General features: G+C 52.1%; 9 protein-coding genes across 9 annotated transcripts; 6 read left to right on the top strand and 3 right to left on the bottom strand.

Moving 5' to 3' along the window:
- Window positions 1-456: 456 nt before the first annotated feature.
- CKM354_000102800 (uncharacterized protein) lies at window positions 457-4821 on the top strand (the record flags this gene model as incomplete). Its single annotated transcript, XM_044796137.1, has 1 exon — window positions 457-4821. The coding sequence occupies one exon, from the start codon at window positions 457-459 to the stop codon at window positions 4819-4821; it is 4365 nt and encodes a 1454-aa protein (XP_044652072.1).
- A 209-nt stretch (window positions 4822-5030) lies between these two features.
- On the bottom strand, window positions 5031-7085 carry CKM354_000102700 (uncharacterized protein; the record flags this gene model as incomplete). Its single annotated transcript, XM_044796136.1, has 1 exon — window positions 5031-7085. The coding sequence occupies one exon, from the start codon at window positions 7083-7085 to the stop codon at window positions 5031-5033; it is 2055 nt and encodes a 684-aa protein (XP_044652071.1).
- Window positions 7086-7356: 271 nt separating this feature from the next.
- CKM354_000102600 (uncharacterized protein) lies at window positions 7357-8250 on the top strand (the record flags this gene model as incomplete). Its single annotated transcript, XM_044796135.1, has 1 exon — window positions 7357-8250. One exon carries the CDS (start codon window positions 7357-7359, stop codon window positions 8248-8250), a length of 894 nt encoding a protein of 297 aa, XP_044652070.1.
- A 1066-nt stretch (window positions 8251-9316) lies between these two features.
- CKM354_000102500 (uncharacterized protein) lies at window positions 9317-11330 on the bottom strand (the record flags this gene model as incomplete). Its single annotated transcript, XM_044796134.1, has 2 exons — window positions 9317-10979; window positions 11032-11330. 2 exons carry the CDS (start codon window positions 11328-11330, stop codon window positions 9317-9319), a joined length of 1962 nt encoding a protein of 653 aa, XP_044652069.1.
- A 496-nt stretch (window positions 11331-11826) lies between these two features.
- Window positions 11827-12903, top strand: CKM354_000102400 (uncharacterized protein; the record flags this gene model as incomplete). The annotated part of the gene is made up of 3 exons (XM_044796133.1): window positions 11827-12335; window positions 12389-12665; window positions 12715-12903. 3 exons carry the CDS (start codon window positions 11827-11829, stop codon window positions 12901-12903), a joined length of 975 nt encoding a protein of 324 aa, XP_044652068.1.
- Window positions 12904-16255: 3352 nt separating this feature from the next.
- Window positions 16256-16672, top strand: CKM354_000102300 (uncharacterized protein; the record flags this gene model as incomplete). The annotated part of the gene is made up of 2 exons (XM_044796132.1): window positions 16256-16292; window positions 16341-16672. 2 exons carry the CDS (start codon window positions 16256-16258, stop codon window positions 16670-16672), a joined length of 369 nt encoding a protein of 122 aa, XP_044652067.1.
- A 67-nt stretch (window positions 16673-16739) lies between these two features.
- CKM354_000102200 (uncharacterized protein) lies at window positions 16740-17336 on the top strand (the record flags this gene model as incomplete). Its single annotated transcript, XM_044796131.1, has 1 exon — window positions 16740-17336. The coding sequence occupies one exon, from the start codon at window positions 16740-16742 to the stop codon at window positions 17334-17336; it is 597 nt and encodes a 198-aa protein (XP_044652066.1).
- Window positions 17337-18685: 1349 nt separating this feature from the next.
- Window positions 18686-20967, bottom strand: CKM354_000102100 (uncharacterized protein; the record flags this gene model as incomplete). The annotated part of the gene is made up of 10 exons (XM_044796130.1): window positions 18686-19086; window positions 19140-19209; window positions 19269-19378; window positions 19435-19599; window positions 19655-19766; window positions 19820-20114; window positions 20171-20553; window positions 20613-20637; window positions 20688-20706; window positions 20760-20967. The coding sequence occupies 10 exons, from the start codon at window positions 20965-20967 to the stop codon at window positions 18686-18688; spliced, it is 1788 nt and encodes a 595-aa protein (XP_044652065.1).
- Window positions 20968-23350: 2383 nt separating this feature from the next.
- On the top strand, window positions 23351-24945 carry CKM354_000102000 (uncharacterized protein; the record flags this gene model as incomplete). Its single annotated transcript, XM_044796129.1, has 2 exons — window positions 23351-23410; window positions 23629-24945. 2 exons carry the CDS (start codon window positions 23351-23353, stop codon window positions 24943-24945), a joined length of 1377 nt encoding a protein of 458 aa, XP_044652064.1.
- Between the last annotated feature and the right edge of the window lie 370 nt (window positions 24946-25315).

Below are 25315 nucleotides of genomic sequence, written 5' to 3'. Positions count from 1 at the left end.
ACATGGGCGGCTGCAAGATCCAATGGCCATCCGCTATCGGGGAGTGGCACAGTCGGATGCTCGGCGGGACAAACGTGAGGCCTACCTACGCTAGTTGCCAGCAGATCTTGAATGCCAATATTGATATCCACTGGTAGCGCTGATCTGACGCTGCTCAGACGCCTTGCGCCTCAAGCTTGCCGCATCGCGAAGCTTCAGCTGACACTCATATCGTTAGGCATCGACGGATCCGATACTCGCTTAGTGCGAAGCGCCCAACTTGCGCATTGGTTGCAGCTCGGCGTACGAGCAAGCGCCGTATGTCCATATTTGACGCCTCACAAGGAGCAGGAAGTATGGAGCAGTATTCTGGGATAGTCTTCTTATTGAGATTGGGCTTGTTTAGATGTAAGTCGATGGTTGTTGTACGTTGTGGTAAAGACTGCGAAGCTTCTGTACGACTGGAACTTGAACTTCATGTCGACACTTGAGTTCGGCGTCGGCCCGGCCTCGGACCGCAAACCGCGACGTGAACAGCACGATCACGCTGACACCAGGAAACATTTCTCTCAGCTAGAAAGCCGTCCATCTCGCTCACTTTGTCTTGAGCCTGAGATTTTACAGTGCTATTCGTTCGACGGACAGCCAGGAGCTTGGTCGGCCGACCCGGACCTCGGAGAACGAACGCTCTGCCCAACGTGCACATATCACGAACATGACAGTCGTGCAGGTGCCGCCGACACTCGTAATGGACATTCTCCGCGGCCGAGCTTGCTTGCAAGAACACCCGTAAAGAGATGCTATCACGCAGATGAAGGCTACAGAAAGGCCGCCGAGCTCATTGCACCGTACAAGCCAGATGACAGGCCGTTCACGGAGCCGGTCTTCGTGCACAATGCCGCCAAGCCCAGAGAGAGAACACGATCTCTCTCCCATGAAGGCCTTGTCAGTCAGGCTGAAGACGTCGAAAGACTTTTTCATGGATACGATGCACCTCAAGACACATTATTGGAACTTTCTGTTGAGCGGACTGTAGGGTCATGTCAATGGGTTCTCGATCAGGCGAACATGAAATGTTTCCTCGACGACACTACCTCTCAGCCCCAGCTCTTGTGGTGTTCTGCCGGACCTGGCAGCGGCAAGTCTTTCACCGCGACGTACATAATTGAGAGCCTCTTGGAAAATTCGAAAAAATGCGCCTATTACTACTTCCGATCCGGTCATCAAGAGAAGAACAATTTGAGCTATTTCTTGGCTTCTATTGCATGGCAGCTATCCCGCTTTATACCAGAGTATCAAGCTGAACTTGCTTCGCTTGCTCGAAAATCTTTCGAGGTCAGCAAAGCTGGGTACATGTTGCTATGGAAGAAGCTCTTTATGTCTTCATTGCTGCGATGCGATATATCGGAGCCATTCTACGTTGTAGTCGACGGTCTAGATGAGTTTCAACAAACTGGAGAGCTTCTACAGCGACTACTGGTAGAACTTGCGAACGCCAACATCCCTATACGCCTGCTCATGATCAGCCGCCGCACGCTCGAGATTGAGACATCGATCAAGCTACTGACTACATCCTTGGATGTGCTGTCCCTTTCCCTTGAGAATAACACCGAGGATATAGAGATGTATGTTCGAGATCAGCTGGAGTTCATGCCGGGTGACAGTGGCTTCAAAGAACGGATAGTGAACGAAGTCTTAGAGAAAGCCGATGGGATCTTCTTATGGGCACACCTCGTTGTTGGAGAGCTTGTTGAATGTCACACCGAGTTTGAAGCGGAACAGATATTGCAGCGGGTACCTGAAGGTCTTGCGCCACTATATGAACGTATGGACGAACACCTGGCAGACACATTTCTTCGCCGCCCCGAGGCACGGGAACTGGGTCGTACCATAATCATTTGGGCTTCATGCGCCCGCCGGCTACTGCATCTCGATGAACTCAGGGCCGCTCTTGACGACAATTATCCCGAGATCACGGACATTGGCCGATCCATACGGGAGTATTGCGGCGACTTCGTGAACGTTGACAAGACTGGGCATGTGACGATGGTGCATGCCTCGGTCAGCGAAGTCCTGATGTCAAACCCAGCTCTTAATTATCATGTCGATGTACAGAAATCTCATCACACCCTGTTCACTAGGTGCATACGACGGCTGACTTCTGGCCGAAAGGATGATAGTGCACGGGGAAATCGCGCCCGAGCATTCGATCCATATGCTGCATCCTCCTGGCCATTTCATCTTAAGCTGAGCTTGGGATTCGATGACCACAGCTCGCTCGACTCTGTGATGGCACTGTTATGTAGTCGGTCAGCTTTGGACTGGATGAAATTACTAGCAGAGGCTGGACAATTGCGTGCAATTATTGAAGCAAGCAAAGCGCTGGAAGAGCTCCTGGTGGCTTTAAATGAAGCGCCTCCAGAAGTTGACTCGTCAGGGCTCATTCGACACAATCAAAACTTCCTGCTGCAATGGGCCCAAGACCTGGTTCATGTTGTAGGCACGTTCGGATCGCAAATCATCCGGTCACCGACGTCTGTGTTTAATTTGATGCCTGCCTTTTGTCCGAAAGAGTCTGTACTCTATCAACAGTTCGGCAAAGCTGGCCAGAACCCGCTGCCGGTAGAGGAGCCGCGGCCCAAGATTCGTGGTGACCTCAACCCACTATGGGATGATTGCTTTGCCAAGTTCGAGGTCGCAAGCGACTCTACACCAACTTCAATTCTCAGTCTCGGCCATTACTTTGCGATCTTGACGAGAGGAGATGGTACATTGCATATTTATAATGCGAATACTTGCGAGCTTGCTCAGCGACTCTCGCATGGGGACAGAGTTTTAGCGTTTTCTGCTGATAGCTCTAGCTCAAGAATTGCAACCTACGGGCTCAGAAAGACCACGATCTGGAACATTGAGAGTGGAGAACTCATCTGTAGCATGGAAAATCCAAAATACGCGAGAGCTTTGACGATCTGCTTCCAACAGAGCAAGCAGCTAGGAGATATGCTCCTGACATTCTCTGACGATCGAGTTTTGCGCATATGCTCTCTGGCAGCTATGCGCTTTCAGTGGAGATGTTTCGGGGGAAGCCTAGACGTGGATTCGACGCAGCCATACCAAGTGAATGCACCTCACAATGCTCAGTTCAGTCCAGATGGACTGTACATTGCGATTTCGTACCGCGGCGCGAACCCAGCTGTTTGGTTTCTCGGAGGGAATGAGCCGTGCTTCGTGGCGTACCTGGATCGGCACGGGGGTAGCAGTCCCAGAAATGCTATTTCTCAACATCAGCGTACTAGAGCTTCGCACGCTGGTGCGTTTGCTTGGAATCCTTTGGCGGGTCACCTTCTTGGCACGTACTTTGACGGCGGAGTTTTCAAATGGCATCCACAGCACCGTGACCTCGTTGTCCACAAGTTTCGAGGAAATGAGATAAAGTGCTCAGCTGATGGCAGGTTCTTCGTCACTGGGGCAAAGGACGGGGCAATACGAATCTGGAACTTCGAGCATTTCGTACCAATTGCGCGGATACACTACCCATCGCTAATTCGGGATCTCGACATAAGTGAAGCTAGAGTGTACGATCTTCGGGAACAATATTGCAACATCTGGGAGCCAAGTAGTCTTCTTGGCGCGTTGGAGGGCGATGAAATGGCAGGTGATGCCCACCTTGGCTGTGGAGTCGACGACCAATCCGTGGCCGCAGAATCGCATCGAGAGCAAGAGGAGTTTTACCCAATAACAGCTCTGCTGACACTCAGAGACGCGAGTCTATATGCTTTCGGAGACGATGGTGGTAAGATCACAATCGCGAACTTCGACGGAAAAGTCGTAGCAGAAGTACCAGGTGGCTTCATGAGCATTGAGCACCTATCATGGTGCGAGCGGGCTTGCTTGTTGGCAAGTGTCGACCTTGGGCACGACATCACAATCCGGAAGATTGGCAACCTGCACGACAGATTATACCGGACGCAAGTCATCGAAACAGTCAGGACTTTTTCAGAGTCGCAAGAGGTTCTACAGATCCTGCTGGATACCGATGGCGATGCATTATTGGTGGTGACGCCCTCCGCCATGGAAGTTCACCTCATCTTTAAAGATGTTGCACCAATTATTGTGCCTGCTGCACATCCGAGCAAATGGATTATGCATCAAAGTGACAAACCCCTTGCGGTAGGATTCGGCGCTGAGCAAGTCACCGTAATGTCTCTGGAGAGCCCTTTGGAGTCGACTTGCTTGCCATATAAGGCATTCCGCGCCGATGGAGATCAAGTCAATATATCACAGCTGTTCAGTGCAGACCGGCCTTCTCAAGCATATCCCTTCGGTCCAAGCGACATCAATCAGACGGTCCACAAGGTGTATATCTCGCCTGACAACACCTTGGCCATGATCGATATGTATGAAGACACGATGCACTCTAAGCGCCGCACGGCGTGCTTGCTGATAGAGATGATGCACCTCGAAATCGAAGCACTTGCACAAGCAATACCTGTCCAATCGGTCCCATGCAGGCTTATTGAAGTGCTCTACATGCCACTAGGCTTCGTCAACACGGGACTTATTACTTCATCATCCCGCAGGGACTCCCTCACAGAGCAACTCATATGCAGCACGTTCGTGTTCGTGGACAGGGACTTCTGGGTCTGCTCTGTCAACCTCACCTTCGCGGAAACGCAAGGACCGGACGCGATAATCCGCAAGCACTTTTTCCTCCCGAGGGATTGGCAGAATGCAGAATTGCTGGAAATGGCCTCTGTCACGCCTGCCGGTGATGTGCTTTTTCCTCGGCATGGAAAAGTTGCAGTTGTCTGCAATGGACTTTTCGAAGAATTTACTGTGTAGTGTCAACTCGGGTAGCGTGAACGCAAGTTTCACATCGTGAGAAGCGTCAAAGATCAAATCAATGTATTTCCGTAACCATATGCTCATCCCTCATGGGTATCGTTGTATCGCATGATCCACCAGTGTGTCTTCTCAGCCAGCTGTGGCTCCAGTATCCTGTATTCAACCCAAACGCCCTTCTGTCGATTTGCATGCCAAGCGTGAACTGATCACCAAGCCTCCCATTTCTGTCCACCCATACTGATAAGACGATTGAAGAGCTCGTCTCTCAACAACATGGCTGTAATGATCCAACTGTTACCCAACTTATCCACAATTTCCAACCCATCGGCAACCTCCGAGTTCAACGCCCAGCCAACAACCAATTTTGACTTCCATCCCAGCCCACCGATTTTCTTCAGCTCCTTGATATCCGCGATCGCTACTGTCCAGACAGGATGTAGGTCTTCGATCAGTGCTCCATCAGCTCCCGTGATCGACTTGTCCAAACTGAAACCGACGCAAGGAATTGTCGCTTTCGTCGCAATATATGCATGGCCACGCTTGCCATGGTATCTGCATTTGAACTCAATAGGGCCGGAGACGTGGGATTCGTTCTTGCCCGGTATAACGCCAAGTCTCTGTTTAGACGGCTCGCTGCCCGCTTTGGCTTTGATGTGGTCGACGCCAAGAGCAGTGTCAACGCCGCCTTTGATGCTAGTTTTGAAGAAGTTGAGGACTTTTGATCCCTTTTTGCCATGCTTCTTCTCCTTCGCGGTATCGACATCACCTCCAGTGGTCTCGTGTGCCGTGTTTGGATCGTGCGCAACAGCAGCAGCAATCTCTTCGTCCGTAGCATTGAGGGGCCAGTCTGCACCTGCCGCGCGCAGGTCGTCTTCGGTCAAATCTACAGGCTCATCGGGAGGTATGTCGCCAGAGTGTGGTGGAGGTGGTAACGGTGCTTTGTTCGCTTCACCAACGCGTAGCAGTGTGATGGTCAATTGGGCGTTTGTAGGAACACCCTTGAGAAGAGTGTTGCGTAACTCGAGCAGCTTCTGCCACTTAGGAAAGTGACTGTTAAGCCACTCCAACCCTCTCTGAATCACCGGATCTCCGAAGAACCCGAAGCCAACGCCAAAGGTCAAGCCTTTCACGACCATGTATGCGGAAATGAAGAATGAAGCAGCAAAGAGCGGAATGACAAGCGCAGCGATTCGAAGGCGGTACATCTCCTGTGGGAAGGGCTTAGTGGGATCCAAGGCATTGCCAAACCGCTCCCAGGTGTCAGAGATATCAGCTATGCCGTGCATGACGGGGCGCATCTTGTTCCAGATCGCCGTCTCGACCGGCACCTTTGCCTTGTTCTTGGCAGTGACATCGCCTTTGCCGCTTGTTTGATCACGAGCATTGCTGGCACTGACGGCCATGGCAGTTGGATCAGGTATGCTATCGTTAGTCTTATCAATGCCTTCCGAGACTGAGGGCGGGTCATTCTGCGGATGCTTGCCAGCAACACTCGAGAGCGCAACGGAAGCGATGCCGTTGACGAAGCTACTAGCTTCGGCTTCCACGGCTTCGCCCTTGTGCTTCTCGGGGGCTCCAGTAGCGGAGTCCGTCGATCCAAGGACGCCTGCTTTTGGCTTCTGAACGCCACCAGTAGATGCGTCGACTATCGCCAAGGGAGCTGGTGGGAAGACTATGGAGCGACTTGGCTGGTAGGCGATCAAGACCACAATGAATCCTAGGATCAGAGGTACGAGTAGATCGAAAGTCCAGGCGATGAAGTAGGCCGCAGCAAAGTAGGAAGTTCTTCGTGTTTCTCGCCAGGACCTAATACGTGCAATGTGCTTTCCGAGAGTCATAAGGCCAATTCCCACGGTCATGTACAATCGTTCGATATTGGCTCGTAATTTATCGGGCGAGAATTCTTCTTCATCAGCAATGTTAAGATCCAGATTGCCTGGCACGGCGTAAGGATATTCCTTCACATGGTACATTTGCTTGTTGAACCGTCTGACGAGGACCCATAACTCTTCGTTGAGCATGCCGCCCACGAGGGGGTTGGGGATCTTATCGACGTGGTCTTGCCAGCCAAGATCTTTGACTTCGTCGTCGTGCGAGATCTGGGCGGCGCCCTTCTCGTTGTGCGGCTCGTCGTGGGCTGCCATGGCCAGAGCGTGACTGGCTGTTGGTTTGTCTGCTAATGATCGCGCCACTTCCTCCTTGTCGGGATCCGTACTGTGCGGGATGGGGAGGAAATCGGTCAGACCCGGTTCGCTCGCCATGGTGAAGGCAGTAGGATGGTGATATATAAAGTAGGAGAGGTGTTGGTGGGTCACTTATTATGGAGCAGAATCCATGTCATTAATGAATCTTGATCTGCCACACAATATGCGCTCCTTCCTTTGACGAAGAGCACCTGGCGAGACGTTACGCGGACGTGACGTCACTGGGCGAAAGTGTGGCAGCCACGAGCTTGATCCGATCGCGCGCTCACGTGTCAACAGACGCGTCTCCCTTGCACCACATTTCTCCACGACATGTCCCGTCGAAAGCATGCTACACTTGCGCAAAGGCATCCGCGTCTCATGCCAGATCCTTCATACCGATTTCCGAACAGTCGTCGCCCGGCGTTGGAATGCGACCGCCAGCGATGACCTCCGCAGCGAAGGAGAGGCGGTCGACGACCTGCGAAGTTACAAAGTCTGGACAGCAGAGGAGGAGCGCAAGCTACTGGAGCTCCGAGCATCAGGATTGATTTCGAGGGAGATCGGACGAGAGCTGAGGAGGGCAACCACCTCAGTCCGCAGACGTTTCTGGTTGATCAGCACGGGCAACGGAGTCGATAAAAGCCTGACAGAAAGGGCACAAGAACTCCTCCAGCAACGCAAGCCACCGACTTCTGTCGCGGAGGAAGAGAGAGTACAGGTGGAGAAGTTGCGGGATCAGAATCACAGTAGGAGAAACATCGCAGCGAAACTAGGCATGACTATTGCCAGGGTAAACTATCTTTTGGCTCCCAACAAACGTGGTACAGGTCTCAGCCGATATACGGCAGAAGAGGATGCAATGATTGTTGGCCTGTTGCGAAATGGCCAGGGCTGGGATGAAATTCGTGCCAGACTTCCACACAGATCACGGAATTCCTTGTACCTTCGCTGGCAAACAATCTGCCACAAACACGCGTTCTGGCATCAGATGTCAGAAACGTCACCGTGTCCTTCCAAAACGAATCAATGGACAGAAGAACATACTGCACAACTGAAACGACTGTACGAGCAAGGGACGAGGATACGCAACATCGCGGAGCGTTTGGGCAGAACCCCCACAGCTGTGCGCTTGAAGATGTTCAAACTACGCATGTTAGGAGAGGCAGAGCACAGCGGGCAGTCCAACAAGAAGGGGGTGGGCAGGAAAAGTGCTCCTCGGCAGCGTTATGACGACCCATGAGAGTACTTTCCACTTCGCCGGCGGGCCAACGACACTAGTCCCATGCCCTTAGTCCTCCACCGTTACCAGTAGCGCCGACACGGCCTCGCAAATGGCATCAACACCATGCTCCTCAAAATTCGCGCATGCCCAGGTTGCAGACTCAGCCTGCCGCGCTTCCAGGGGCTCACCGGACCCACTGCTGAGAGTACTCGAGCTGTGCGTGATGCCGCCCTTTCGCGATTTGCTATCAAGCGTCGTCATTCAGTTTCGGTTGAGGTGATGATCTTAGGACTGCATTGCCGCACGATGTGCTGATCCTGGACAGGCGGAAATGGCTGAACCATGGCGGGCAGCGGGACATGATCAGGCGTTCATTCTCGCAAGGACAGCAGGATTCCTTCGAGGGCCTGGATCGGTCATGCCACTTCGCATCGCACATTTCACGCGAGCGGTCTGAGACAGCCCTTCCTGGAATGCGATTTCAAGTATCCTGGGCTGTGCAACAGGCCAAAGGAAAAGAATTGGTGCGACCACGGGTTGTAAGCTGAGCCGCTGACCGGCCCCAATCGAGAAGCCATTGAACCTGCCGCGTTTAGCCGTTTTACGAGGCAGTGCTTTGTACGAGAAAGTCTACAGTGCTCATGCCCCGCCAGACCGGTCAGTGTCTTACAACTAGCTTCAGGCACGAGGGCGCGTGTCTCAATGGATGCACAATACGGCCCCGAACACGAGCGGTCCTGCTCGCACGGTCCAACGAATGTTGCGCTGGGGCATGGCGGCGTACCTTGTACATTTCGATGCCTCCGCCTCTCGATCGACAACGGAACGATTGCTTAGAAAGCCTGCAGGAACTGGAAGATGTTACTGACGCCAAGGACCTCTATGCCATTTCCTGTTCTATATGCCTATGTTGTGCAGTCTCTGTCGTATACATACAACTTTTCAAAATTTCTCGTCATCATAAATCCGTCACAAGATGCGTGGTCTATAAGTTTCCATCATATCATCATCAGAATCATATCTCGTCAAAATCGCTTCCATGCCGCTGAAGATTCCAAATATCTAAGAAGTGAAAGGGTGTGCCTCATTTCAACTTGTAAGACGACTCGGCTCGGTAATATGGCCAAGCAATTGTCCTCGATTTCTTAACTTTATCGCCCGGCTCGGGAGGCTGTGTTCCCATCGCCTCGGGGACCTTGGGTTTCTCCGGACGAATCCTGAGCCAGGCTTTTCGCGTGATTCCCTTCTTGCCAGGTTTAGTGAAGTCGACGATTATGAAAGCGAGGATTGTGATTGGGATGCCGAGGGCGAAGAATAGCCAGATTGTAGTGTAGTTGCTCGCTGTTGGGAAATCTGGTGACATGCTGAGGAAGGAGGAGGTGAAGTTTAGTGGGATGAAGAATGTCGCGAGGAAGGACAGACGAGCCAAGTTTCGGTTTTGCTTTACCGCTCGACGAGCTTCTTCGGTATTTATGGCGTTGGTGGCCATGGTTTGGATGGATTGGATGCGGCGCTTGTGTTCATCGAGCTGGTGCTTGATGTTTTTGAAGTCGGACCAGAGGGAGTAGATACCTTTGGAAATGTCTGGGGCGGGCACGACGAGGTTTGCTGGTGCTGTTGGGTAGGCTACGGCTATGGCGGGGAACAGTCGTGCGATGGTTTCGTCGACCATGCCCTGATAGTAAGGGACATTGCGGCGCCAGGGAGCGATTTTCTTGAGCAGTTCGTCGATATCGCCGGGCTGTGAGCCCCAGTGGGGTTTGGCGAAGCTCCATTCAATGAGGCCGAACATTGTGGTCATGTATTTGAGCACGACGAGCCAATCGGCGATGACTAGCTTGTACATGGGTAAGGCAATGTACTTGGGGTCTTCCTTGACGAGTTGTAGGTCGTCTGGAGTGAGTTTGCAGCTCCAGTAGACCACGTCGTCGAACAGGGATGTGCGAGGCGGAGCATCAGGCGCGGCTTGTCCATTTTGGGTCCATTGTTTCATTGACGGAGTGGTCTCGAAGGGCCTGTAGCCGCCCCATATCGCATGTCCTGGCTCGACACTGGGGTCAACCAGGAGGACAGCGACCACGGGCTCGCCTGCGGCTCGGGGCTTGATCCAAAGCGAAGACTTTGCTCTCGTTAGAGTCACACTAGCATCAGGCTTGTCGAGGAGGCTACGTTGCAGACTTTGGCGACTGCGATCGCCGTCGAGCCTGCGCAAGACATTGAAACTTCCGCTTTGCTTTTCTGCATCGACGAACTCTTGTTCCGATTTGTAGTATCGAGCCCGCAGATACGAGATGGTGGAGTGAGACCTGTTTCTTGTATCAACATCCAGGTCTGGTAGCTCACACCAGCGGTCTCTCGTATTGTGGAACAGGTAGTCGCCGATATGGGATAGGAAGAACAGCGGATCGATGTCGTAGTGCTCACCCAGCATGTCGACCAGATCACGAGAGAGATCCTCTACAATGAGCAGTCGAACATCCGGCTCGCCATGTGGCGGAGCCTGCAGGTTGAGAAAGTCCTTGAGTGTTGGCGTGTCGGTGTACTCCTCGTGCACCGGTTTGGCCGAGCCCTTGTAGTCAATGACACAGACTTTGGTTCGGCGGATGCGCTTCTCACGACTCTCTTTTTCATTCTTGATGAAGCGCCATTTTGGGGGAGCACATCCTACGAGCATCCATAGAGACAGGTATTCCAGGTGCTTTAACTTCTTGGAGATAGCCTCCACATATTTCAGGTAGGGTCCTTTGCTGGCATTTTGGGTCAGCAAAGATCTTCAAGAATCAATCAATGGGTGCATACATTTGACCCTCGGACCACTCCCGAGCACAGTCAGGGTCGACTTCTGCGTAAGCATCACCAATGTAGTGGGCGTCTCCACCCTCGTCTGTGTGCGGCTGAATGGCATCTTTGAACTTCTTGATCTTGTCTCGCACTGCGTCATGTCTGGCCGCCGGAAGTTTATTGATCTGGTCTTCTATCTCGCGGGGTAATGACAGGTCCACGGGCTGGCCGTGTGGCGGCTTGTGGAGAGGCAGTTCAAAGTGTTCAGGCTGAGACTCCTTCGCATTGGATCCCGTACGAAACAGATTCCAGAACATGGTTGATGTGCCAATCTAGTTCCAGAGTAGGAGTATACGAAGCGACGGACACTATGGAAGGTCTAGTATAGCATACCATGAATTGACCAGGACATGGCGAGCCTTAAGACTGCTCAGCCGGATGGCCGTGCATCGTGCGTCGTGCGGCCTCTCGTCAAGCCGCCCGCACTGTTGCCAGTAACGGACGCAGACGCACCTGCAGGCGCTGGGATGCCTCAGGCCAATAAATTCGTGCCATGCAACTGAGGGGCCCACATGGGCAGTGAATGCTGCATTAGCGCCATTGCGCTGGGGCTGAGCGCGGCAAAGCACGCCTCGAGGCGTCGAGGACTCACCTACACAGCCTGATCTGGCTACATGCCTCGATCATGATGATAAGTGCTCGTGTCCTGATGAACAAAGAGGAAAGAAGTCGTGAGTCGCCGCAAACAACAGCAAACAACCTCTGGGCCATTTGCGACACGCGCGGGGTTGAAATTGAAGCCGCTGACGCCAAATGCAGCTCCTCCCACGACGAGATTCTGCCCACTCCGACCTGGCTGATCACCCCGGCCCAACAATGGCAAATCATGCTCCTGGAAATGTCATTGACGCCGGCGGCCTGGTGAAAGATCCAGCAAGTGGCGCTTTCAACCAATATACGCAAGATAATCTGCACGCCTGGAACGCAATCGCCGGCGACTGGGAGGCCAACCAGTCGCCCGAGGTAAATGGCAAGGCCGATGATGGCAACGATATGTTCACGCAGTGTCTGCTGCCCGTAGTCGATGAGCTGGCCGAGTGGAAGTTCGGTCAAACAGTATTAGATCTTGGAGCAGGCAGCGGCATCATCGCTCGTCGATTCGCCAAGCAAGGCGCCCACGTCACCGGACTGGACTTCTCAGAAGCCATGCTGGAGAAGGGCAGAGCACGAAGTAAGAGTGAGCAGCTCGACGGGAGCATCACCTACGACTTCATCGATCTTATGGATTTTGATGGTATGGCCAAGTACATGGCTGATAAGGAGTGCGTCGAATCGAATTGCGAATTCGGGAATTTGAGCTGACGAGCCACCACAGCCGATTCGATGTAATTACAATCAGCACAACGCTCAAGTCACTACCAGACCTACAGCCACTGGCAATGGCCTTACCTCTGATGTTGAAACCCACCGGTCGAATAGTGGTAGTCGATCTACACCCAGCCTTCTCCAAGCCTGCAGGTCATCGCGGAATGGAGATCTTCGAGGACCCCAAGACCGGTAAGCAGCAGCTCAGCACATATATCAAGGTACCGCGATACCTCAACATACCGCCCTCGAAGAGCGAGGCCGTGCGAGGGCAACCAGAACCGTTGGTGAGTATCCGAATTACTATCAGCCGGCAAGACACTCACATTTTCGCAGTGGGTGTTTCACCGACCATTTTGGGCACTCATGGAGCCCTTCTTCAAGCAAGGCCTTGTACTCGATGCGATGCGCGAGCCAGCCTTCCAAGGCGACCCGGTATTGGCTCAAGCGCAGTCATATCACAACTTCCAGCAAACGCCGATGCTTCTAGCTTTCCGCTTGAAGCTGCTTGCGCCTGCGACGTGACCAATCGCGGCTGTGTTCGGCATTTGACAGTCTGGGGAATAAGGCACCATCTTGACATGCATTCACGCGACCAATGTTAGCACCCAACAGTCCGAAAGAATGCCCGTCTCGTCCAATGCAATGCTGCCATGTTGCTGACGACGGTGCTCTTCACGGCCATTTATGCATGTTCGAGCCCGGTCAGCGACAGCAGAGCCTGATCCCAGAAGCGAGTGCTTCCGGCGAGCTTTAGAGTTCCTCGGAATGCGTGGACGAATTCGCGGTTGGAGACGTGTCGAGAGATGGAGTGTGTGATGAGAGAGCCATGCTTAAAAGTGGTGGAATATGCAGCGTCTCGTGAGCGGTATAGAGACCAACAAGAAAATGAAGAAGTGAAATGGCGCAAGCCGTGACATAGCGATCCCTGCCTTCGCCTAGCGCCAGTAAGCTCCGAGCGTCACCCCACAAGTGAGACAACCTCCGCGTTCCCCTTGTGACAGGGATAAGCAACATCAGATCGCATAAAAGGCCCTGAGGGCTCCTGCACTCACTGCTGACATTTTTGCAGAATTGCACTCCCAAGCAGAACAAGAACACACAACATGGGCAAGCCATCCGATTCAAGGATTACGACCATCCTTAATGAACGAGGCATCTGGGACGAAGAACCAGACCTCTCATTACACCGTTGTCCGCATACAAGTTTCGCGAAAGATGAAAGCGAGCCCAGCACTGCTCCTCACAAGGGCCTATCGAGGAAAACTTCAGTACAGGAAATGAAGAGCTTCATTCATAGAATGTGGCATCGGCGGAGCTCGGTGCAACACGATGGACATAAGTTACGACAAGGGGCTACAGTTGTGACTTGAAAACGAATTTGAGGAGATGAGAGAAATAACGATTTCGACATTGATCACTACTCCACGGACAGATGCTTGAGACAGGAGGAAAATGAGGCGAAGATAGGCGCAGTCGGTTCGGGTGGTCGATATCTGGAGTCTCACCAAAGCTGGCAATATCCCGACACAATACCCAATTCCCGAGAACTTCCCGGGTACGCTCGCTCATTCACTCACAAGCTGAATTCCGCAGTCGAGGGGTACAACTACATACTGAGGACGTGGATGGCTCATAACCAGAATCACCACGTCTTCTTGATTCTGCACTCTCTCGAATGCCGGCCATCCGTCTGAATCCGGGTCGAATTTAGGACTCTGCTCGATCAGCCAAGGCCTGCCACTGTGAAGTGTGTGAAAGTATTCCAGGAGTTCTCGACCAATGGGACCGCAGGGGAATGTGAGCCAAAGTTTACAACCTCAGGCAATGTACGCAAAAAGACGGGCACACCGCCACGTGGGCCTCTCAACTTGGACGTACTTCGGATATGAAATTCAGGATTGTGAAGCGATAATGGAATTGCCAACAGCAGGGTGGACTAATGCTTCATCGGCATCCATGATGTTGATGAGATCCAAGTACAGAAGTAGCAACAACAGACTCTAAACTCTGTACACCGACTTGCTAGCGGAGTCACACCTATTGACGCACATGAAAGTTATGACTGGTCTGAGCACTTGATTTATCAGTCATTCGAATCTTTCTCAGAAGCCTTCGCACATACTTGATACATCGAGCACTAAACATAGGAGATCTTCTCATATTGCGCTAACACTACGACGCCGCTTGAGATGGATTCAGCACAGATCTCGCCTACGAAGTCGCTGACAGCAGGTCCTGGCGAGAACATATCTCGAGACCGTAGAACCTCGGAAAACGCTCTCGTCGAACCGGACCGTGATCAGCCCTCTGCAGCCTCAAAGACATTCGGTATAGTTGAGCTATTCGAACAAGTGCTAGCAAACCTGGACCTCAAGAACCTCACCCGAGTAAGACGCGTATGTAAGACGTGGAAGGTCTTGCTTGAGGAGTCAACAGTGCTGCGGCGCATTCGTCTTCTCGACCCAGTCGAGCCTCGGGAGTGGGTCATAAGAGTCCCACGCGTCAGATCCGGGATCAGAATGGCAAAAAAGGCGCCCGAGCAAGGCACACAATTTTGGGTACCGTCAGCACTTCACGCAGCTCTTCACAAAGCGGTTACCCAAAACATGGTGAGTCGCATTCTCTTCCCCTTCGTCCGCTGCTACATCACCATAGTGGATGTTCTGTAATAGCATGCGAAATTCATTGTGACCCATGCAAGAAACTGCTAACGAGAAGCAATAGATACATCGTCATTTCGTCCTGGGAATAAGTCAACCGGTTAAAGATCTGTCTTGCCAAATCTACATTCGATTTCGATCATCATTTCCCTCATGGGTCTCGAAATACAAGCTCCACGAAGCTCTGATATGTTAGCCACCGTGCAAGCATCTCCGTTACTGGCATGATCACAGTTCACCACCCGATAAAGAGTTCCACTCACCGACGGTTGCGACATTTCAAGACCTGGTGGATATCGTAAATGTGAAGGACGTGAAAGCCCTTAGACCGAGACACCAACGCGTGAAATTCACCTTGCTGGTTGTCACCCCAGTGACTGACGACGAAAACAAAGCTCGGATCGATACGGCGAGGAAAAAGCACGAAAGGAGGGAGTTGGTGGCGCAAGAGAAAGTCGTGGTCAAAGAGAACCGAAAGGGTCTGGATAAGATTTCTGTTTTTGATCGTTCGGAAGAGTGTGATCTGTCTGCTCTCTTCGATGGGTGTTCGCTTGGAAGCTGAGCGAGTGCAGCCAAGGAGTGGTGGTGGCCGGTGTACTTCTCATGATCAATTCAGACGTTGACAGAAAGTGTTCCAAGAGTATCAGGCTCGGGGACGAGTTGGCCATGCCAATTGGCAAGGCTTTTTTCCTGGGAAGCAATTGATATTGAGCTGATTTTGGTCGCCCAGGGCTCAAATGACGAGAATACAAGTGGCACGAAAGCATAATCCGGATGAGTGCAGTGGATCAAAGTCAGACTGCATTCCTGTTGGCGATGATTTCGTGTAAGTGGCTGTGGTCGAGTCAATAGTCGCAATCAATCTTGGCCTGCTCACATACAAAGACGTTGTGATGGTTCGCGGCAAGACTTGCGCGCACATTCAAGCCTCAGTGCTTCCTGCCAAGTAAGGCTGCAGTCGATGAGGCAAGTACAAGTAAAAAGTGTACGTGCGATCCAGTTTCGGCAACTTCCTCATCCAGCGTGCGTTCATTGCACATGGAAGCAGCGAATCTGAGCATCGACAGTTCCACTCTGATTGCGTAGTAGTTGCTCTGCAATGTTAGCAAACGAAAACAACAGATTCCTCTTCCTCTTGAGCCCTTGTGTCTACATTACGTGACATTCCCCACGCACATCACTAAAACAGAATTTCCGATCATTCATCCGTTACCATGGCCTTCAAGAAGTGGTTGAAAAAGAAATCCAAATGTAAGTTCGGCTCGTAGAATTCCAATCAACTTGCTGAGTGTTTTCTAGCGCTCAGGAGATCTCTCCTCCCCAACTCCGGAGCTCCCGACAATACCTCTCTCATACCAGGCTTCGATCGACCTTTCACTGAGACGCCCGAGGTGTTCAATATTGCCGAGCTCCTCGAACAAGTTCAGATCGGGTTGGAACTCGAAGACCTCCTCCGGTTCAGACACGTCTGCGAGAAATGGAACGACTCGTTCAAGAAATCCATTACGCTTCTCCACCATCGCTTTCTCAAGCCTTCGCAGGGATCCGAGTGGTTACTTCCGCCCGTACTTCCCAGACCACATCAAATGGAAATGGTGACTCGGGAGCCGGGGCGAGGTCAAAAAGCCTAGATGGTATCGGACCTTCATCCCGCTTTGCACAGAGCCGTGAGTCGCCCCCTTCCTTGAGGCACAACTGATGAAATGCCTGGCGCCGGAGTCCACTATCTTACAGCTCGACCACCCGCATCGAAGTGACCAACTGGCAGAGATAGCTAACGAAATCATCCAGCGAGGTGTGGTCACCGTTATACAGTACCTAAACTATCCACCTTTCATCCAATTCAGCCTAAGTCGAGCACGATTTGCTGAATGGGTATCGAGGAACCATCTCCAAGGAGCTCTACTGTCACAACCACCGTGCAAGCGTCTCTGCTTCCTCATTTTGTCTCCAAATCAAATATTCACAGAGCTTCGTTCGGCGAGCGGGCTCACGTTCCAAGACCTCGTGGATTTGATGAGCACAGTCGGCGACTGGACGGAACCGTCCAAGACCAATTCTCGGGATGCAATCCATGATTTTGGTCACGTCGCCTTGTTGGATGTGGCTCCAGCTAAGGCTGGATGGGTCATCAGGGCGAGGAGGTTTAATGAAAGAGCAAAGCGGCGCACTGAGAAAAAGCGGCAGAAAGCGGAGAGGAGGGAAAAAGCAGCCGAGAGGAGGGAGAAAGAAGCTGAAAGGCAAGAGCTGAAAACTGAGAGGAAGAAGCGGGAAGCTGAACAGAAAAAGGCGTAGGCTGAATGGAAACAGTCGTGACAACAGAGTTGAAGGCTCTCGCAAGAATGCCTTCATCAATAGGTGGATTTCGTTGAATCTATTCGCTCTTTTCCGCACCGTGGAACAACTGGCTGGTTTCGATTATGGAAATTAGAAATACAACTCAGCTACGCTGTAGAGTTTTGCAACTCTCTTTCTCGTATAGTGTCTGCTGAATGTCTTGTGAGAACATTATACCTGGCGATGTTAGCTTTGCTCCTCGTGATCAAGCTTCGAACTCACAATCATCTTCTTCCCACCCACAACATCGCAAACTCTGTTATCACCACCGATTGCCTCCCAATGCTTGCTCGTCCTGTACTTCACAAGGCAACAAAGCGACCATCTTTCGCCAGTGCTCTCCACAGACATCCGTCTGCGACGGCAATGCAATCTTCTTTTGCGTCCGCAAATGCCCATCGGAGAACATCATCAGGCCCATCATTCAAGATCCGGCCCGAGCGAGCTAAAGATCATGAAGCTATACGTCAAGTTATCGCAGCCGCTTTCGCAAAGAAATCGCATCTCCAACATCGCGAATTTGAAGTCGTGGAGAAGTTGAGAAGTGCGGGGCAACTGAGTATTTCGCTTGTTGCGACGACCGTGATTGGAAGCAGGCAGCAAGGCGAAGATTCAGAAGATGAATTTGTGGTGGGTTATGTTGCTGTGTCGCCTGTGAGAATTGTTTCGCATGGGGTTGAAGTACAAAATGGGGAGAAGGATGAGCATGGCCCCGTGAATGGTCAAGGTTGGTATGGACTTGGACCTGTCGCTGTGAGACCTGATTTGCAAGGGCAAGGAATTGGAACGGCGTTGATCTGGAAAGCGAGAGATGTTTTGATAGGACTTGGAGCAGATGGGTGGGTTGTTTGTGGACGAAGAGAGCTGTACGCCAGATTTGGATTTGACAAATATGAGGGTCTTTGGGTGGATGGTGTGCCGAAGACCAGATTTTTCTGTGCAACATTGAAAGAATATATTGATCGAAATCACCTTCATGGCGAGGCAAGGTACTGTAATGCTTGGAATATACTCTAGAGCCCGATCAAAGTTGTAGCCATCTTGCATGGGTCCACAGATCACTTTCGTCCTCGGTACGCCCGACATTTTGATAGCATGAGACCACGAGAGTAGCCCTGCATAATATTCTCTGTTCATTATAGCGTTGGTATCTGATAATTAGCGAGTGAGTAGTCGAGTGCTCATAAGTCATGCGGCAGAACATTATGCCAAATCATTCTCCGGTGATCAGCAGTTCGTCTGCGCGACCAAATATCGGCATCGACCACGTTGTGAGCAGCAAAGCACCACCTGAAAGCGACTCGCGCTTAGTGGCCAGCCTCTTTGTGCACGGCCACATCATTGGTGCCGTTACCGTTGTCAGCCTTCTCCGTGGATATTTCACCAGTCTCATCACTTCCTCTCCCACCGGCAGCAAGTCCGTTCTCGGCAACCCCATCTGGTTCGACTCCAGCTTCTTTTCTGATTCTTGAGATCTCCTCTGGCGGAGGTGCTTCCCATTTGGAGGACTTCCAAGGCATGACTCCGGATAGGTACATGGTATCGATCTCTTCGAGTGTCCTTCCCTGTCCTTCCATGACGAAGAAGTAGATTATGAGACCGCCGAGGATATTACAGCCGGCGAAGACGTACCCATAGCGGAAGTCGATCGCACCAGTGATGAAAGGGGTGAAGAAGGCCAAGAGGAAGTTCCACAGCCAATTCGAGGCTATGTGGCAATCAGTATCATTCATGAAGAGGACCACTGTTCTATGCACGTACCTGTACTGAGCGCCATGCCCTTTGCGCGGTAACGACCTGGGTAAAGCTCACCGCAGATGGTCCAGATCATCTACGCAGATAGCCACATCAGTACTCCTGCAATTGAGAATGTCAAGAATCCAAACATACCGGTCCCCAAGTGGTTGCGAATCCAAAGATGAAGAACGAAGCCAAGACGATCATAGCTGTTGCTGCGGACTCGGTGTTTTTCGGATTGTCGCGGTCGAGAGAAAAGTGTCCTTGTACTTGGTCAGCGGCTGCTTGCAACAGTCTCAGTCTTGTTATCGATACGTACCAACACTGGCAAAGATGAGGAACATGATGAACATCCAAACACTGCCCACCATGAGCGACTTGCGTCGACCATAATGCTCAACGATGTATAAGCCGTAGAAGGTGGTTCCGAAGTTGATACCGTTCAAAATCATTTGTGTCACGAAGGAATTATCAATGCCCGTGCCTAAAAAGACTGTAAGTAAATGTACTTAAAGCAATCTGCGAGTGAATAAGCATACCGACAAAGATTGTCGTTCCGTAGTAGAAAAAGTAATTTGCACCAGTTAATTGCTGGAACATCTGCAGTCCCATGCCGAGGGCAACGCGGTAGAGCATCTTGGGAGCACGGATCTAGAAGGAATTAGCGTGGGGTCCCGAAGACACTTGGTACAAAGAATGCATACCATTGCAGCCCACTCCTGGATAACACCGAGTTGCGCAGACTCGGCTCTGAGCTTCTGTTCGATCTCTTCGAGCTCGACATACAGGACATAGTGGTTGGCAGGGGCGCCGTACACTTTCTGTAAGAAGGCTTTTGCTTCTTCGATCTTGCCATGGCGGTAATTGTACCTCGGAGTCTCGTCAAACAATAAGATGCCAAACCCAAGAATGACAGCCCAGACAAAGCCAATACCCATGGTGATGCGCCAAGAGGCAGCACTGTTTCGCTGGTGTTCGTGCGCGCCGTAGTTGATGCATCTGTAGCATATTGTCAGCTCGAGTCTTCGACGCAATTGCAACACTGTGGCACATACGCCGCCATGAAAATGCCAAAAGTGATGAACAGCTGATAGCAACTGATCAATGCACCTCGAATGTGTCGGGGTCCGGATTCCGCCATGAACATGGGCACCAGCAACGACAGACCACCAACACCAAGACCCATGACGAATCGACCCATCATGACCTGGTACCACTTATCGGTGGCGGCGATTTGTACGATGTTGCCAACGGAGAAGATCAAGCACCAGAAACTTATTGACAGTCTGCGGCCGAGCCTGTCTGCCAGAGGTCCACCAGTCAATGCTCCAATCAGTGTACCGATCGAAAGTAGACCGACGATCAGACCAGAGCGGACGTTGCTGAAGTACAGCTCGCCATTGTCGCGTCGTTGAGCGAAACGTTCCCTGAAGTCCGGCTGTTCTCCACATCAGTTTGCCACTTCTTGCGGTGTGTATAGTCAGAGCAACTGCTTACCATTTCGAGAAATCCAGAGATCTGGCTGCATAGAGTTAGCGACCTGTACAGCGGGAGCCGCTTATCGATGCTCACCCAGTATCGTAACCGAAGACTGAGTATTGTCAGTAACACAGAATGCCTCATAGATCCATCGATATCACATACTGAAACCACCCATGCTGACCATCAAGGCCATGAAAAAAGAGGCGCCGGTAATGCGCTTCAATGGTGAGTAATCAAGATCGACCAGAGAATTTCGTCCATGAGTGGAAGCGACATTGCCTGGGTTGAACTGATCATAGTAGACGTAAGATGAGAAGCCGAGCGACTTCTTGTTGAAGCGTGGCACCCACGACTTGGATTCAGTCGACATCTTGTCTGGGGTCCCACGAGGCAGTGTTCAGGAACAAGTAAGCACAAACCTTCTCCAGACGCGCAGCCTGCGATCTTATAGGCAATCTTGGAGCCCCTCCTCGTCCATGGTTGGAGTGTGTGGGCGAGTTGCGATGACGGATCTTCGCGGCCTGTCAGCGTCCAGGGTCGGCTTGCCACGAGTGGTCGACATGTTGTCAACGGTCCGCGAGGATGTGGATGACCTGATCATGAGCCCATAGAGTCTCCAGTCATCGCGCGTGACATGCAGAGAGCTCTCGGAGGGGCGTGAGACGGATCGTTGCTGATGCCGGTCCGCGCAATGAGACACTTGAACAATTCAATGCCAAGCCATATGCTTCTTAAGCTTGACACAGTAACAAGTCCGCCAACCTTTCGTCATCGCCGTGAGACCGATCAATACGCTCGCGACCAGGTCTGCAGAGTCATGCTCGCTATGCATCGAGACATCTTCTGGGTTGTTGTTCGGACTGGCGGTAACCCGCAGAATATGTGGGGACTCCGTGGGTCAGTTGTGAGCACCGGATCTTCGCGGAGGCTGACATCGCCACAACAGCTGCGAGATGTCAGCCTCTATGTGACTCTAGCAACTACTTCGCTATGTCGCGTGTAGTGGATCGTGCTGCATCAGGCGTGCATCGGTCCGATTGGTAGCCACGGACTGCTCGCCAGCTGAATAATTGTTCTTCTGGACTTGTGCCAAGAGCAACATGCCAAGAGCAAGAGACAGAGTGTCCGTTGCGCAGCAGGGCACTTAGAAGCAGGCGTGTAGAAAGCTGACTGGAGCCCGGTGGTTCGATTTGGGGCATCTTATCATACTTCTACATAAGAAGCAATGCCGCGCTGGTCGTGACCTGGCGAGCTCTAATGTCCAGCAACGTCAGCAAAACTATAATATTGAACGACGTGCACCTTTACAATCCCGTCTGATGTGATAGCGGAATACACACTCTGTGAGAAGTCCCAGCGGCCTAGAAGCATGATGAGAGGTTAGTGATACTACCGAGACACCCATGCGATGCTGCAACGACTGCATCACAGCCGTCATATCAGGAGCTGAGCACGCCCAAGAACCGCATGCGCTGGAACTTCACCAAGTCTTGGAAAAGACCAAGAGCTTCAAGGTGAGCGAACATTCGCTGGAGTTTTGTCACGCAGCGCCAGGCCTGAGAGGCAGCGGCCACACAGATAGAACCTTCTTCTCAGGCTGTAGACGCTGATGTGCTCGCAATCTCTGCGTCGTCGGCAGCGGGAACATCGACGTGTCTGGTGCTGGAGATGCGCGGCTGGTCCAAGCAATGCAGAGCAATCGTGACTGAAAGATGGGATGGTCAGGAGAGACCAAGGTTGTCAGGTCCGACCAATGACAGGTATGCCTCAGGCCTCACACTGGAATATCCTTGGAATATGTGCGACGACTTGGATGAATGTTGAGAGGAGGCTACTCTGATTGCCTGAGCGCAATCACTCTTTTGTATAAGAATCAGTGTGGACTCTTCGCAGATAGGCTCTCCTTCGATCGTGCGACGGCGCTGAATGCCGCAGTCTCAAGGTCGTTACTTTCATCTGGTATCGTAAGTTGCCAAGCGCGGCAGGAGTGGGCGTCTCAACGTCGAATCAACAGCGGAGATAGCCCCACAGCACAGCCACTTCATCAGCCACTCACTGGGGCTAGGGACTTCGAAGACAGCAGTGGTATGAGGACTCCAGAGCGGGCAGCCGTGCCAATGTGTTCGTGGAATCGCACGAGACGATCGCAGACACACTGCAAGATGAGGCCATTGCCATGATCGTGTCGTCGCTATGCTGCGTGTCTGGGGAGTACTACAAAATGAGGTGTCTATGGCGGTGACTGTCCCTCCAAAACAATTGTGTAGCAATGGTCAGCAGTGTTTGTGGCTGAGATGATGACGGACCGGAATGCGCCTCTGTTGCAGTCGTCGCTGTTGTCGCGTGTCGAAAATGTTGGCGGCGGCGGCGGTGACGTTGATCGCGGCTGGTACAATCGTACGTTGAGGTGGTTCGATAACAAGAAAACCATCGGCGGCTCTTTCCTCAAAGCAATTTAGTGGGAGGACCCCTATGCTGCAGGAACGCCTAGGGTTCAATCGAATGGGACGACTTTTTTAATTCTTGAGCGTCGCCCGTCGCAGATCTTCTTTTCTCAATCCCTCCCTCCTCATTCTCCTCTCCTGCCTCTCCTCGTGCCAGTGACCGAGTCGAAACAGCGCGCGAACAATCGTAACCATCACGCCTTTGTGCCCCGCGCCGAGCGAAACACCCAACTGTTCTTCTCTCTCCACACCGACTTCATTCTAACGCGACACGCCACACGACCACACAGCACTCACAACACTCTCAATATGAGCGAACGACCTCAAAATGTCGGCATCAAGGCCGTCGAGCTCTACTTCCCCAGCCAGGTGAGTTGCACATCAATCCTGCGAAAATAGTGCTGTAGCAGAGGCATTGGGGGTTCCACCACCAAAATTGCGTCGCTCCAGCGTTCCTGGCATATGGGTGTCTGTGCTACATGCTACAGACGGCCCACGAGACTAGAGATCCGCAGAGGACTTCCAATGGCATCTGCGTGTCCCTTGTCGTTCTCAAGAAGCCCCAATCACTGACAAGCTGTTCCCAGTGTGTTGACCAAGCAGAGCTCGAAAAATTCGATGGCGTTAGCGCTGGCAAATACACCATTGGTCTTGGACAGACCAAGATGAGCTTCTGTGACGACCGAGAAGACATCTACTCATTCGCGCTCACGACCGTTTCCTCGCTTCTGAAGAAGTACAACATCGACCCAAACTCCATTGGCAGACTCGAAGTCGGAACAGAGACTCTTCTCGACAAGTCAAAGTCATGCAAGACTGTGCTGATGCAGCTCTTTGAGCCATCTGGCAACACCAACATTGAGGGTGTGGACACTGTCAACGCATGCTACGGAGGTACCAATGCACTTTTCAACACAGTCGCTTGGGTGGAGTCGTCTGCTTGGGATGGACGGGATGCCATTGTCGTGGCAGGAGACATCGCACTTTACAAGAAGGGCAATGCGAGACCCACGGGAGGAGCTGGCTGCATCGCCATGCTCGTTGGACCAGATGCACCCATCGCTTTCGAGCCGGGCCAGCGTGGCAGCTACGTGAAGCATGCATACGACTTCTACAAGGCCGATTTGACCAGCGAGTACCCACTCGTGGACGGCCACTACTCGATCAAGTGCTACACCGAAGCAGTAGACGCCTGCTACAAGGCCTACAATGCTCGTGAGAAGCAGCTTAAGAGCAAGGCAAATGGTCACACAAACGGTGTGCACGAGTTGGAGACACCCCTTGACCGATTCGACTACATGGCATTCCACGCCCCAACCTGCAAGTTGGTATCCAAGAGCTATGCGCGGTTGTTGTACAATGACTATTTGGCCAACCCTGAGGCTGAGATCTTCAAGGATGTTCCTGCTGAGATCAAGGACCTCACATACGAACAGTCCATCTCCGACAAGACTGTCGAAAAGACCTTTGTCGCACTGGCAAAGAAGCGATTCGCGAGCCGTGTGCAGCCTGCAATCGAGGTGCCAACGCAATGCGGTAACATGTACTGCGCCTCCGTATACGCATCGCTTGTCTCACTGCTCAGCAATGTGTCCTCGGACGACCTTCAAGGCAAGCGCATCGGTATTTTCTCGTACGGTTCCGGTCTCGCATCATCACTGTTCTCCCTCAAGGTCCGGGGCAGCATCAAAGAGATTGCGGAAAAGATCAACCTTCACACGAAGCTCGAGGGACGTCGGGTGGTCAGCCCAGAGACGTACGAGGAATTCTGCAACCTCCGTGAGAAGGCCCACCTGAAGAGCAATTTCAAGCCACAGGGCAGCGTTGACACGATCGCTCCTGGCACCTATTACCTCACCGAGGTTGACGACATGTTCCGCAGGAAATACGAGATTAAGCAGTAGACGCACCAAGCATGAGCTGCCAGTTTAGAGAACGGCAACGATAATAATCAGCAGTGCATTTGATGGCGTTTGAGGAAATACTAGATACCATTTTGGCATGACCCAGGTCCGCATGAATGGCACTTGGAGAGTTGGTGACAGGAGGCCACGCGAGGTGTCACGGACATCGATATGCTCTGCCAGAGCGCAACGCAGCGATGTCGCTGTGGGGTCGACAGAAGACAGAGTTCTCCTTCAGAGAGCGTTCAGAGCCGAAAGAAGGCCGTTTGTAGATATCGTGGTAACATCGGCAAAACAATCAGACTTGTTCTGCAGCACACAAATTGACTGTGATGTCACCCGTGCACGGTTCCGGTGAACAGTCTCTTCC

Source organism: Cercospora kikuchii, assembly GCF_019650295.1.
Source record: "Cercospora kikuchii DNA, contig_00001, whole genome shotgun sequence".
Lineage (NCBI taxonomy): Eukaryota > Fungi > Ascomycota > Dothideomycetes > Mycosphaerellales > Mycosphaerellaceae > Cercospora > Cercospora kikuchii.
The sequence above is the reverse complement of the archived record's forward strand: the minus strand, read 5'-3'. Positions and strand labels throughout refer to the sequence as shown.